The sequence below is a fragment of the Miniopterus natalensis genome, chromosome 18, assembly GCF_054644295.1.
Source record: "Miniopterus natalensis isolate mMinNat1 chromosome 18, mMinNat1.hap1, whole genome shotgun sequence".
Taxonomy (NCBI): Eukaryota; Metazoa; Chordata; class Mammalia; order Chiroptera; family Miniopteridae; genus Miniopterus; species Miniopterus natalensis.
In genome coordinates, this window is record NC_142098.1 from 28,651,824 (window position 1) to 28,666,200 (window position 14,377).

The 14,377-nt window shown below is 50.8% G+C and overlaps 1 protein-coding gene across 5 annotated transcripts in view; it reads left to right on the forward strand.

The window, feature by feature from the left end:
• Window positions 1-9,566, forward strand: part of TK2 (thymidine kinase 2) — a 60,393-nt gene extending 50,827 nt beyond the window's left edge. For 4 of the 5 annotated variants that reach the window (XM_016213161.2, XM_016213152.2, XM_087827562.1 and 1 more), the window contains 4 exons: window positions 2,860-2,948; window positions 3,548-3,627; window positions 5,806-5,886; window positions 6,998-9,566. In XM_016213161.2, coding sequence (XP_016068647.1) covers window positions 2,860-2,948; window positions 3,548-3,627; window positions 5,806-5,886; window positions 6,998-7,096 — 349 coding nt within the window. In that variant the 3' untranslated portion in view covers window positions 7,097-9,566. Of the gene's footprint in view, window positions 1-2,859; window positions 2,949-3,547; window positions 3,628-5,805; window positions 5,887-6,289; window positions 6,357-6,997 lie in introns of all 5 variants that reach the window. The other variant, XM_087827563.1, reaches the window with a different exon arrangement.
• The last annotated feature ends 4,811 nt before the right edge of the window (window positions 9,567-14,377 follow it).

Here is a 14,377-nt window from a genome sequence, read left to right on the forward strand (position 1 = left end):
TTTTCTGTTTGTATCTGTAACAAACATCATGCTTAGCATGTGGCTTGGAGCACCCCCTCCTTTAGCCATATACTCCAGAATCCCCAAGCTCAGGAGGCAGAGAACCAAGAGGAGGGGCACTGAGGAGCACCTTCTCAGTGCAGGTGGTTCACTTGTGAACTGGACCAGCTTACCCGTATTCCCTGGAAATTGAGGCATTTACTCAAGTGGTTGAGGGGCAGAGCAGGGACCCGAGCTACATTATTGTCTCGTTCTTCACGTGTCCTTCCCCTGTGAACCCTCCAGATGGCCCTGAGGTAGGCACTGTTTACCCTATTTGGCAGATCAGAAATTGAGCTGGAATTGGAAAGCCAGTGCTCCTTCCTGATTGGGCAGGACCCTGGCTGGGGGAGCTGTCCTATACCTGCTGTGTGGGGCAGTGGTGATGAGGGGAGTAGGAAGAGAAATCTAGATTTCTCTCATTAATAAGACCAGAGGTGTCAGGCCTATTGGAGCCCCCAAAGTGCTGGGTCAGGGGAGCCAGGCCTCTGCCTCTTTCTACCCAGGCCTTACAGTGGGCATCTCCCACAGATCACTGTGCCTCGGTTTAATGTGCAGGTGCTGCTTTGCGGAATCCAGGGTGGGGCAAGAGCCTAGGTGGCCACCATCTTGCTGGTTGGGAATCATACTCGGAGGGGCAGGGCCTCAGAAGCCAGCAGCCAGGTGGCCTTCAAGGCGCCCTTGTCCCAACGTCTGGCCCTTTCCCTCTGGAGTTCTGTCCCTGTGGCTTCCTTGGGGTATCCCTTGGGGCTTTGGAGCCTGAAAGCAAGAGCCCAACCCTGCATGTTGTCTTTGGGCCAGGTGGTGAAAGTTATTCACGGAGCAGAAAGACGCAGCTAAAGAGGCCGTGCAGGCAATTGTGTGGCCCCAGCCCTGTGGGCTGAGTAATTGAACGCAAAGGTTTTACAAGATTGCCTGGGTGGCTTGTTCTAAGTGTAGAAATCCAGAAATTGAGTGGGCCCAGCTGTGAAAACAGCACACTGACTCACCTGGGGCTGGTGAGGGGCATTAAGACCCTGAGTTTAGAATAACAGGCAGGTCCTCCTACTTCCCTGATTGGCCCTGGGGCTTGGAATCTTCCCCAGCTGTAGTTCTGATGGGGGACTCATGGCCTGGGTCTTGAGCCTGAGAGCTGTGGCTTTTCTTGAGCTGAGGCCATGAGACACTGGGCGTGATCCAGAACAGCCCCCTCAGTTGACAAACCAGGGAGGGCGAGTGATGCAACTAAGAGCCTGTGGGTTTCAGGGCCATGGAGAGCCGTCTTGAATCCCTGCTCAGAGTTGGGCTTCTCTGGGCCTCAGTTTTCCTCATCTATGAATTGGGACTAAAGTTGATCTTACACAGTCTTGTGAAAGTAGAAGAAAATAATGTATACAAGATGGCTGGCATTGGTGTGTGAAATTCTGTTCTAACTTGTGCTGTGTAAACCCGGGGCTCTCTGGGCTTCAGGGCAAAAGTGGCAGCAAATGGTGCCAAATAAAAAGCAAGCAGGGTTTATGGGGACCCAAGACTTCAATTTTGCCATCCTGCTATCAGGGGAAAGCTCCATGAAATCCCCTCCGTTCACTGTCGGTGAGTTGGGCCTTTGGATTTTCTGTAGAGAGGCACTGTCCTCTGTGTATTCTGTGGAAAGAAAAGCAGTGGCCTGTGGGGGGTGCTGGGCATGCCACTGTCAAGGCAGATACAGGAGGAGCTGGGCAGAGTTCCCAGGAGGAAAACCACAAAAATGGATGAAACAGCACATGCTGCCTGACATCCTCAGAATCGTGGAAGCCAGGTTTTTGTTTCCTTACTTAGCCCAGCCCAGGTACATGCTGCCCACAACTTGGGCATATCCACTCCGCTTGGAGTCAGTCTCACCAAACTCAGTTCTGAGTGAATCTGAGATGGGTGGAGGGGCCATCAGCTGTTAGCAGGTTTGTTTCTTGCAGCTGTGGCCGTTCCTCTTTCTTTTCTGTTTGTTTCCTCCCGCACAGAGGAAATCCGCAGGAGCCAGGTAGCCTCCAGGTCTCTCTTTCCACTCTTGGCTCTTTCTTCCTTCCCCTTTCCTTCTTCCCTTCTTTCCTTTCTTTTTTAGTTAACACTTTAAATGTGTAGCAGTCTCCCTCTGCCCCCCACTCTTGATTTGAGAATTAATATGTTGTTAAGTTTTGGAATATACAGAAAGGTATAAAGAAAATGAAAGTCTTCCATAGTCTTTCAGGTCAGAGAAAAGCAGTTAACATTTTGGTGTTTTTCTTTTTGATCTTTTTTTCAAACTGCTTGAAACTCTGGGCGGGTCATACTATATGCACAGTTTTGTATCCTGCTGTTTGCATTGACTTATGGGCATTTGCATGTCATTAAGTATTACTTTACAGTGTCATCTTCCAGTTATTGCGTGGTTTTCTGTTATATAGATGTACCAAGGTTTAGTTTTTTCATTATTTTAAACAGTGTTCCATGGACATTCATGATTATTTCCACAAAATAAATTTCTAGAGGTGAAATTGGTTTGCCAAGCCACCTCCTAACCTGAGTGCTTTCCCTGTTCTCAGGGGATGGGCGTCAGAGCCCCTTTCTCTGCTTGGAGTTCGAATCCCAAATGAGTTCTCCCATTGAGCAGTGCTGTGACACTTGCTGTGTTGCACCATCACCCATCACCAGGCCGCGGAAGGCCAGAGGTGTTTAAGGTCCTCGTCATCACCACATGTCTATGAATCAGACTGTGGTGCCCTTGGCAGTGCCCTTTCAACAAAAGCCATCCCGTCACTTTAGGGGAATGGCACATCCCAGAAACTTCCTGATGGGTAAACAGAGCCTTTACACCTCTCATTGCAGCGGGAAGATGCCTGAAGTAGACTACGTGGTCCTGTCGGAGTGGTTTGACTGGATTGTGAGGAACATCGACGTGTCCGTGGATTTGATAGGTGAGATGGCCCATCCTGACCTTCCTCCTGTGCCTCCCGCCCCTGGGCTCAGTGAGAATGAACTTATCCAGGTATCCAACCAGCCAGCAGGGGTGGTGGGCAGGGCCCCTACCATGGTGGTTCTTTCTCCATATCAATTCAGCTTTTCCCCAAGGGCAGACAGAATTGGGGGGCTCCTGGTCCCTCCTGGAGGAGCATGCTGGCCTTTGTTCCTCAAGTTGTTCTCCCTGGTCCACTGTGACTTGATGGATTTTTCTAATTTGTAAGAGAGGGAGGAGGTGACAAAACTTAGACATTAATTGAGACCCACTGGGTGTCTGGAGCCTTATTCAGCCTCACAACGACCCCATGGGACTCTTGACATGGAAAGGGAACAGAAGTCAGGATGAGGGCCAAGGTGACTGTCAGATCACACAGCTGGTCAGTGGTTGAGTTGTGAGCTGACCCTGGTCTTTGTCTCTTGTTCAGAGATGCTGACAGATGTTTCTCTCCATGCCTTGCTCACATGCCTTCCTTCCTTCTCTCCTTGGCTTTCACTTCCAGGCCATGAACAGTCATTACAGCCAATATATATATATATATATTTTTTTTAATTTCAGTTTATCTCCGGACCACTCCTGAGACCTGTTATCAGAGGTTAAAGATGAGATGCAGAGAAGAGGAGAAGGTCATTCCATTAGTAAGAGCCCCCTTTAACCTGGTTGGAGATGAACTGGAAGCTCCTGTTGTCCCAGCCTGGCCCCACCTTCTGGGAGATCAGGGTGCTGTTGTCACAAAGAGAGAAACAGGAACTGAGCATATCAGAGGGTGGACTCTGGCTTCCTCTGTGGCTGGAGACCCCTTGCCATGTCCAGATCAGCCTCACTTCCTGTGTCCCAGACCCCACTGTTAGCACCTTCCTCCATCCCTGCCCAGGCATCACCAGGGCTTGTCCCATCCACCTCCTGAAGATAGCTTGCCTCCGTGCCCTCTGGACCCACTCTAGAATGTGCCCTCTTGCTCGTTGCTGCATCCCTGGTGCTTAGTGCAGTGCCCAGCTCGGAGTGACACTCACTGGTGTTTGCTTACTGCTTCACCCTTCTGGGCCTGGCTCAAGGCCATATTGACTCTAGCTGGGATTGTTGTAACAGGCTCGGACTGCTCTCCTGGCCCTGGTCCCTCACTCCCATCTGCCTCTGAAACCCAGCCTCCACACTGCTGCTTGGGTGAGGTTTCCAATACAGAACACCACTCATGCAGTTTCCCAGCCCCAAACCCTTCAGTGCCTCATCATGGTCTAGGATGAAGTCCCTATTTTTAGTGTGCCCACACGAGATCCTGCATGATGGCTTTATCTCCTTCCACTCTGTCTTTTACACTCTGGCCATAAAGAACTAGTTGTGGTTCTACACACTCATTCACACACATACACACCATGGAGTTATACAAATGTGCTTTTGTATAGTGGTTTCTTTTACCTTCCAAGCTGAGCTCAGATGTCACCTCCTCCAGGAAGCCTTCCATGATCTTCCCTCAGTTGTGCTCCCCCAGCCCCTGGGCTTACTATGATCACAGCCCTTAGGACCAGCATATTGAACCTAGTTGTTTGCGCGTTTGTTCCCCATCCCTCAGGAAATTGTGAGCTTTTTAAGATTAAATCTTATTCCCTCTGTATCCTCAGCATGTGTCCCAGGGCCTGGCACCTAGGAGTTTCTCAGTTAATACTGAACTGAATACCCCATGTGAGAAGCTATCACTGGAAGTACACAAACACAAGGCTGGGCAAGTGGTTACTAGGATGTCGTAGGGGTCTGAGCTCAGGATGGGCTGGACTGGGGGCCCTGAGGCCTCTCCAGCTCCTGAAACCTGGCCAGCCTTATTTACCTGGGCACCAGCAAGGTAGAGTCCAACCATGAAGGCCCAGAACAGGAGTGATTGGAGAAAGGACACAGTGGAGCAGGGGTGGACCATGCTGTGATGGAGCAGAGCTGCCCTGTGTGATGAACATCTCTTTAGACCCAAATGTTCTAAAGAAATGCCAAGTCTGGAGTCCCCCCAAATCATTATCCAAGCCATTGTCTTAACTGTTTTGACAAGGCCTGCAGGCCACATTTGTCTTGCTGCTAAGGGAGAACCCGGTGGATGAAAAGAGGCAGTGCTGCTCGCCCAAGAGCTGCTGGCTGGGGGTAAATTGCCACTTGAGGACAAGGTGTTGGCGGGTGGCCAAGAGCACCTGGGCCTGCATGTGGGAGCGTGTGCCATTCAGTCCTTCCTGGTGTGAAGGCACAGGGGACTTAGGGACGTGTCTGGGCCTCTTCACCTGTGGGTTCCACTTCATTGGGCTTTTTGAAGTTGTCCTTTATGGTCTAGACTAGAGGATCCATAGGTTACAAGTTGTCTGGTGGGGTGGAAGCAGTGGGAGTGGGGCTCCTAGACCAGGGAGGGTCTCATTCTTCTTGGTGGGAGGGAAAGGTTCAGGCTGCCCAGGGCTGGGATACCTGGCTGTGGCATGGCCATGGATACCCCTCCCCAAAAGGAACTGGTGGCCCTACTGCTTAAAAAAAAAAAAAAAAAAAGGGCAGTAAATGAGAGAAATGAGAGAAGTTGGTGGGAGGGTGCATCTGAAGCCCCGGCAGAGTGCACCGGAGGACTGGATGGGTCTGGGCTGACTGTGGTGATGCCTGGGCTGGCTGTTGGAATGAGCAGCTGCATTTATCACTGTTCCCCTGAGAAAGGTTGGTTGTCGTGGGGGGGGAGGGAGCTTCTTTGTTCAAGCCCCTGCCCCATGGTCATTGACCTTCACCCTGGCTGCCCGAGACCCTGGGTGGGAGAGGTGTGCTTGCTCCCCTCCGTGTTTAACGTATGTGTTTCCTGGCAGGAATACCTGGATGCTATTCACAACCTCTATGAGGAATGGCTCATCAAAGGGAACCTTTTCCCTGTAGTGGCCCCTGTTCTGGTAAGTCCTGATGGGGCAGGAGACTTTTCTAGAAGGAAGAGTGACCCAGGGAATGTCAGCACTCTGCAGCCTGGGGAAGGGCCGAGTCCTGCAGAGTTTGAGAATACAGAAGGAAGCAGGGAGGGTGGAAAGGTCTCTTTCTCTCTCACAGTCCACATTCTGGACTGAGTCTCAGAGTGATTGGGGTAGACCCAAGAGAAGGGATTTGTCTCAGTGTCATTGCACCAGTGAACCACAGTAGCATCTCACCCAGCATCATCGAGGGAATGTTCTAGATGGCTGAAGCTTCTAGACTTGGGTTTTGGTTTTAGCCATTTGGGATGGTGGTCTTTCTGATGCAATAGTTCCTTCTTCAGTGGGTGGCAGGCTCAGAGCCTCATTGCACCTTTTCTTGGTGACTCAGGGCATCCGAAGGAACATCATTTGCTGTTCTGGGCTGTCACACAGTGATGCCTTTAGGAGGTTCTGAGGTGTGTCGGACTGTTTTCCCCAGATCACTAACGTCTCTGAGTTCCTGCTTTTGCTTTTCATGGTAGCCCTTCTTTCTCCTGCTGACACTTGCCATTTCTAACTCTGGGTGTGTCTGCCCCATCCGCGATCCCTTGCTTCTCTGTCCTCTGTTTTGATTTGCTGCTGCTGCATCTCTTCAGGCAGGCACATGGGTACCTAAGACTGTTAGGAATGTGTATACAGCATGGGACTTGAGGGCGGGCTGTGCACAGACTTTTATAAGTGGCCGTGGGGATATCTGTTTGGGCTGCTCAAACACTTCTACTTTGGCTCTTCCAGGCAGTGAGGTTGCTGGAAAGTGAGATATTACTATTGAGGATTTTGAAAGAAGTACAGTATAATTTTCCCCTCATTATAGAAAATTAGATGGTGTGAAATGATGAGAAGAAAATCATTTATGAGCTCGCTGCAGGGGCAACTCTAGTGGATTCTTAAGTGCAAATGTAGCTGAGAATGTAGATTGACCTAGAACTGGGTGCTGTTTGGCTTTAACCTTCCTCTCCCTGCCTCCTCCCGCCTACCTGCAACTCTCTCTTCGTTTTTGAAGAGAGGGTGATGTTGAAGTCAAGTGCGGGCTTATGACTGTGTGTTTAATTTCCAGGTGATTGAGGCTGACCAGAACATGCAGAAAATGTTAGAACTCTTTGAATGGAACCGGGACCGAATATTAACTCCAGGGAATCAGAAACATGGTCCATAGGACAGGAAAGCTCATGCCAGAAAAATGCCTGCTGCTGCCAGCTTAACTATTAGGAGTGATGTGGGAAATCTCCTCTTGGGAGGGCTTTGTATCTGGCCAGATTTATTTTCCTAATGGTTTTTCTCCTTCGCCAGTGTCTTTATCCTGGGTTTCTGGCCCTAGAGGATAAATGACAAATGAGACCAGTGGGTTTGTCATGCCCTTTAACGTTTGCAGCCTTGCATTCCCCCTGGCACCTCTCGTGGTGGTCGCCCATTGTTTGGTCCCTCTAATTAAGCCCTGAGGAACGGCCAGCTGACATCAAGGTGGATTCATGGTCTCTAACCCCTCAGACCACACAGGAGGGTGAGGTAGTGGTTTTATATCTCAGGGTCTGAAGTGGAAGCTCAGAGAGGCCAAGGGACTCCCCAGGGTCACACAGCCAGGGTGTTGGCAACACCCAGACTTTTGGCAATTCCAAAAATGTTCTCCTGCCCCAGGCTGCCTCATCCTGAGAGCCCTGTCCTCCCCGGCTGGAGTCCTCACATCTGTGTGGAGAGAGGCAGCAGTGCATGGGGCAGATGTCATCATTTCCTCATGATTTTAGCAGTTCTCAGGACAACAGTCACTTCTAGACTTTCACAAAATTGTGGTGTGTTTGGCCTGAGATCAGTATCTAGTGGTTTCTCAACAAAAGCCACTGTGGTGTTTACCCCTTGTCATCCGGGCAGCTGGGCTCCCATCCTTAGAAAAATTAGGCGTTGGCTCCCAAATGGTGCGTGGTCTCCTGGTGATGAAGGTCCTGCTTGAGCTGCTGCCAGTTCCACAGCAGAAAAATGGCTTTTGGCCCCTGGCTGGTTTGCCCAGTGCCGAGCAGGGGCAAGGGGCTACCAGCCCTGGCTTCCGAGGCTCCCTAAATCCAGAGAGACCTTTTGTGTGGAGCTTTGCCCTCGGAATTAGTTTGTGCCCGGGGCAGAGATGCAAGTGGCACAAGGCTTTATGAAATGTTTTTCGATCCAAGGGGACACCTTCAGCCATAAAGCATGAAACCATCTTTATTGGTTCAGAAAAATCTCAGCTTTGCTTAGCTGTAACAGTGCATTGAAGGCACAGCCGTTTCTTGAGTCAAGCTGGAAGCAAGAAGAAGGAAGAGTGTTCTCTTCGGGACAGTCTGGATGAGGAAGTCGGGGCTTGCAAGCAAAGGCTCTCGGAGCTCTGGTGGAGGGGAGCAGAGAGCGTCAAGAACAATGGCTGCAGACATGGGGGAGGGGCAGTTGTAAACTTTGGGGAAACAGGCCTTGGCCCCTCCCCACACTGAGAAACGGTTGGTGTAAAGGAAGGTTGGGAGTCCTTGTCTCAGCCTCTGTGAGTACGGCACCTGTGTATATGGGAGTTCTCTGCCGCTAAAGAGGTGCCCAGAGGGAGGGCTGAGGGGGCAAGCACTCTGGCTCCTGGCCCTTCCTGTCTGGGCTGAATCTTGGGCTGTGGGCAGGATGAGGGGCAGCAGCCCAGAGGGTATGTGTCTCAGCCCAAATGATTGACTGGAAACCTGGAGGAGGCAGGAACCTCTGCTGCCAGAACTCTTGACGTGCAGGGGCCATCTTTGGGAATTTGTAAATGATTGGTCCACTGTTTTCCCCACAGCTCAATTCAAGCATTTGTTCTGGGGGAAATCTGATTTTTTAAAAAAAGTCTTGCTCTGTGGTGGCCAATAATTCCTTCACCTAAAAGCTGATGTTAATTTTGGGGCGCTTCCTATGCCAGCGATTTTAGCTCCCTGCAGCAGCCTATTGCCAGTAAGTTAATGTATTCTTATTTTTTAAGCGCCATATTTCCTAACCTGGGATGCACGGGTCCAGAAGAGCTGGCTGTGCTCCCACCTGGCACCATAGAGAAGATGCTGTGTGTATCCATGGTGGCCAGGACTGGTCACAAAAATCTCCCACCCAGAGATGTCCCATGAAACGGCTAGAGCCCAGCTTGCATGAGGGTTACTTTCCCCATGCGGCAGGGGTCACAGAGCAGCTGCGAGCCAGGGCAAGAAGCAAGCAGATATGGGGACCAGTTCTTAGAGCAGAGGGAGGCACTCCCCAGGGACTCAAAGGGATGGCTAGGAGGAGCCTGGCAGGGACTGGCATTTTGATGCTGGTGTCGCTCAGCTCTGAGGTGGGCTTCTGTAGTGCATAAAGTCAGTATACCCCAGAGCTGTCTCTGCTGCTTTGACTCTTACTAATTTAAAAAAACATTGAAGCTTGACCGATGTCGCTCAGCCGTTGAGCATTGACTTATGATCCGGGAGATCGGGGTTCGATTCCTGGTCCCGGCACGTGCCCAGGTTGTGGGCTTGATTCCCAGTAGGGGGTGTGCAGGAGGCGGCCCATCAATGACTCTCTCAACATTGATGTTTCTGTCTCTCCCTCTCCCTTCTTCTCTCTGAAATCAATAAAGACATATCTTTTAAAATATAAGAATTTTAAAAAACACACAAAAACCCCATACTGAATAGCATATACATTTTCTTTTAGTCAACATCTTTAGTGAAATAATTCCAGTTTACATTTAAGCCTTTTAATTTACATGTAAAATACCTGATTAGAACCATTTAGAAATATTTCATGTACCTGGTGATTAAAATAAAATTAGATAGAAGTATATATTCTCATAAAAGGAGGAGGGTGGTCCAGGGCTGGTGTGGTGGCTCCAATGCCATCGGGGTTCATCTGTTCCCAGTCAGACTTCTTGCCTGGTGGATTCCTTCCTCCAGGAGCCTCACTGTCCAAGATGGTTCCCGAGCTCCTACTCTGGCAAATGTTGGCCATCAGGACATACTGCTCCCCATTCACACTTTGATTCAAATGTAGGTGACCTTTGAAAGGGACAACTAAGATAAGCTGGAAGGTTCTAACAGGACTTTGCTAGAGGCCTTGGAGGGGGGGAAAGGCAAGATGGAAGTTGTCGTCCACAGGCCGGACCACAGATCTGGCTTCTGCACTGTGGTGTCCTGGGCCCCGCCTCCTCCTCCCTCTGCCCCCACATCCCACCTTCCAGGGGCAATAAAAGATGAATAAAATGGCTAAATAAAAATTTTAAAATTTGACGAAAAACACCATAAAAACAAAAGTCATTCGACAGACTTGAAGAATAAACAGAATGTATATCACAGACAAAAGGCCAGTATCACTAAATATCCATGAAGATTATTTAAAAAATGAAAGACAAAAATCCAATAGAGAAATGAGAAAAAGATGTGAACAATTTACAAAAAAAGTTATAAAAATGGCCCTTAAACATGAAAAATATGCAAATTTACTCAATTAGAGAAATGCAAATACTATGGTCTGAATGATTGTGTCTCCCCCTTCCCTGAATTCATATGATAAAACCCTAATGCACAAGGTGATAGGAGGGAGATTTTTTGGGAGGTGATTAGTCATGAGGGTGGAACCCTTGTGACTGGGATTAGTACTCTTTTAAAAGACCTCACAAAGCCTTGACCACCATGTGAGGACACATCGAGAAGTCGGCAGACTGCAGCCTGGAAAAGGGTCTTCGCCAGAACCTGACCATGCTGGCACCACGATCTCAGATTTCCAGCCTCCAAGACTGTGAGAAATAAATTTCTATTGTTTATAAGCTACCCAGTGTGTGGTATTTTGTTATAGCAGCTCAGACAGGCTAAGGCAGCAAATTAAAACTGAGATACCATTTCTCACCTACCAGCCTGGCAAAAACAAATCCACCCAAAAAACCCAATGACCAGAAAAACCGCACTTTGTTGATGAGAGGCCGTGGGGAAACAAGCAGTCTGTTAAATTGCTGTGGGGGGTGGTGGTGGTGCAAATTTGTACAGCCCACCTGGAAAGAAATTTGATAATATCTAACAAATGGCACATGTACTTGCATTATGATCCGGCAATCCCACTTCTAGGATCTAATACCTATATAATTCCTACAGTATGAAAATATATATGCACAAGGTTATTTATTGCAGCATTGCTTGTAAATGCAAAATACTGGAAGCAACCTAAAACCCCATATGTAAGTGCGGTTAAAGGAACGCTGGTACATCTACACAATGGAGTAGAACGCAGCTGTAAAAAAGAACGAGGACAATCTCTGAAGAGATACGATGCGATTTCCAGGAAACACTATTAAGTGGGGGAAAAAGCAATGTCCAAATGAGCATCTGTAGTATCCTTCCCTTTATATAAGAACGAAGAGACGTAAGAAAATACACAGATGCAAAGGAAGTGCTGGAGGCTAACCCAGAAACAGAAGGGCTGGGAGAGGCTGGAAAGAAGGGAAGACTGGGTTGCAGGGCTGAGAAGGAAATGACACTGCTGTGAACACATCTTTTGTATAACTCCTACTCTTAGAAGCATAGCAACGGTTTCACATTACCTCCTTCCCCCCAAATAAACAATTAAGGTCTACTAGGTTGTAGGGGGAACAGAAAGTGGGAGACAGACACAGCTGAACCTAGCAGTTTCACAAGTGAGTAGCAACCACACTGGGTGGGGGAGAAAAGAACAATGCTATGGTTATGAGAACGATTAGTTTCAGGGGAAGCAGAGTAGGAAACAAAAGAGAATTCTTTGTACTATTTTGCAATTTTTCCCTTAAGTCTAAAATTAGTTAAGATAATTCCATGAGGAAAAAAAAGCAGAACACAACACTATAAAGATGAGCACTCCACATTTTAAATACATGTACGTGGGCCGGAGGTGCTGCCTGGGCAGGGGCTCCCAGGCCTGGAACTCAGCACTCACTGTCCTCGAGGCCGTGGCCCAGGGGGGAATCAGTTTCGCTCACAGTTGAACGGAATGTTCTTGCCGGTTGTCCGCTCCTCAGCCCCACCAGGCCCACTGCACAGAGGAGCCAGCTTGGCCCCTGACCCTGGGCGCCGGGCCGGGGGTGGCTCAGACTCGCAGGGCCAGGCCAGGGAGGGGAGGGCTGGGAGGAGGTGGAGGAGCCCAGCGCAGAGCAGCCCTGGGGGAGTCGATGCCCGGCCTGGAGCCCCAGGCCTGACTTCCCGGGCCCAAATTTACATTCCTTCTCAGGAATGAAGCTACGCAACCACCACACTACCGAAGGGTGTTTTCCTTGGGAGAGACTTATCTGTCGGCCTCAAGGCACAGACAGGGTGCACTCAGTGTGGCATTTGGCCAGAGACCCCTCCCAGCAGGCACTACAGCCAGGCCTGGACAACCGGGGAAGAGCCGGGACAGATTCAAGATGGTGTCCCCATGAGTCTGGTGCCCTTAGGCCCAGCTACAGGCTGGTTTTGACTTCTCCGTCTTCTGCCCCGGGCCCTGGCCAGCAGCTACCCCTACCTTCCCTGCCCCGGCACCTGCCCTGGCTCCCCGTGTGGTCACCGTCTCCCCCTGGCCTGGCGTCTTCATTCAGACTGACAGCTAATAGGTGGGGAACAGGGCAGAGGCCCCCGTTCTGGGCATGCCCGGTCCTCCCTCTTCGCTTTGGAAAAGCTGTCCCAGGAGTCAGCCCGGCTCCTCCTCTGCCGCGGGCACGTGACCCGGGCCGGGCTAATGGGAGACTGCTCCGGCCACAGCCTCCACCGCGGGCCTGGCCTGTGTGTGTGCTCAGGCCAATTAGTTTTCTCTGAGATTTGATATTTGGTCTCAGACAGAGAGTCCGTCTTTGTTGTGGGTCAGCCAGCGCCTTTGGGCGCCCACAGCCATTGCTCCTGTGGGAAAATGAAGACCACACGGCAGGCAGCAGGCCAAGAGAGACAACGCACCTGCCGGGAATCTCGGACTCCGAGGGTCCAGCCGCGCCTGAAGTTGGATTATCACTTGGACAGTTTAGGTATGTGAGCCAGTAAATACCCTTTCTGGTTTAAGTTGGGTTTCTGCCTCTTGAGATTGAATAATGGGGGTAAGGCTCAGAACTTGTCAGGGTGGAGGGCCCCCCTTTCCAGAGCTGTCCACTCCCTCCACCCTGTAGTTCAGGTGGTTCCAGCTTTGTGGCGGGTCATGGACCAGGCAGCCACCAGCCGTGGGCCAGAAGGCAGGACAGCCCTAGGCCCCCACGAATCAGGCTGGTGAGGGTGGGTGGCTGTGGTGTGGCTGAGGCTGTGACCACAGGCCTGAGGACGTGCAGACCTGGGATTACTTGGGAGAGACGCTGAGCCGGCACAGCTGGGCTGCAGCCTGAGGGCAAAAGCATGCCCAGCCCCCTCGCCTGGAAATACAGGGCCTGACCGGGGCAATTCATCCTGACTGAGAGAGTTCACGTGGGCTTGGGGAGGTGCAAAGTGAGGTCAAGCTGAGCAGAGCCCAGGAAGGAAGATTCACCCTCTCAGACAATGAGCTGCAGGTCCTTCCACTGCTCACATCCAGAACCTTGTCAGTCATCAGGTCAGTCACTGATGGTGACACCTGAGTATGAGAGTGGATGGCCTTGGAGGGTGTATGTGGGACCTTTGAGTGTGTAAGGGGTGCTAGTGTGTGTGCACCAAAGCCGTCTAAGTAGACACCTACAAAACCACAGGTGATGTGAGCTGAGTGATACTACATGAGTATGTCAGGGTGTCTCTAGGAATGGGGTGTGAGGCCCCGTGTGTGGATGTGCAGGGGGCTTGGCCAGTGCGAGCTGTGGGTGGCCATACTCTGTCCTTCCTCTTTCTCTAGGGTGATTTCTACTGCTCATCTGTGGCAGGTGCTATTGGTGCCCTGTCCAAAGACCTTGGAACATGCTGTGTCCATACACGCTGGTCCAGTGGCAGATTGTGTTGACCGCCATGATGGCCTCACATGCCATCAGCTATTAACTCCCACTTCTGAAGACTCTGGCCAGAGAAGCCCACTCAGCCCGCACAAGGGTCCCTCCTCAGCCCCCACCCCCTCAGGCCCCTGGCAGAGAGAGAGGTCATTCTTGTTTGCAAGAAGGACCTTGGATGTGGTGCCATATGTGGACACAGGGCATGTCGTGGATAGAGGAGGCAGGAAATGCCGAGCCCAACAGTCCCCTGTGCCAGTGGGATCCTGAGTGTGTTTGTTGTTGGAACCGGGTGTCTGTGGGGTGGCTCAGGGTGGGGCCAGCACATGTCTCGACCCCATCACCATTCACTCCCAGCAGGAGGGGCCCCATGACATGGAGGTGGCGCCTTAGCCATGAACATTGGTGGTTGGAAGGACAGAGAAGGGATTATATTGCACACAGAGAGGGGGCTTGGGTATTAGGCTGTGCCGAGAGAGAGATGCTGGGGGGTGGGCGATTCCTCAAAATGGAATTCTTGAATGGGTTAAAGCTCATGGAACATCCCAAGGGTGGGAGGCAACT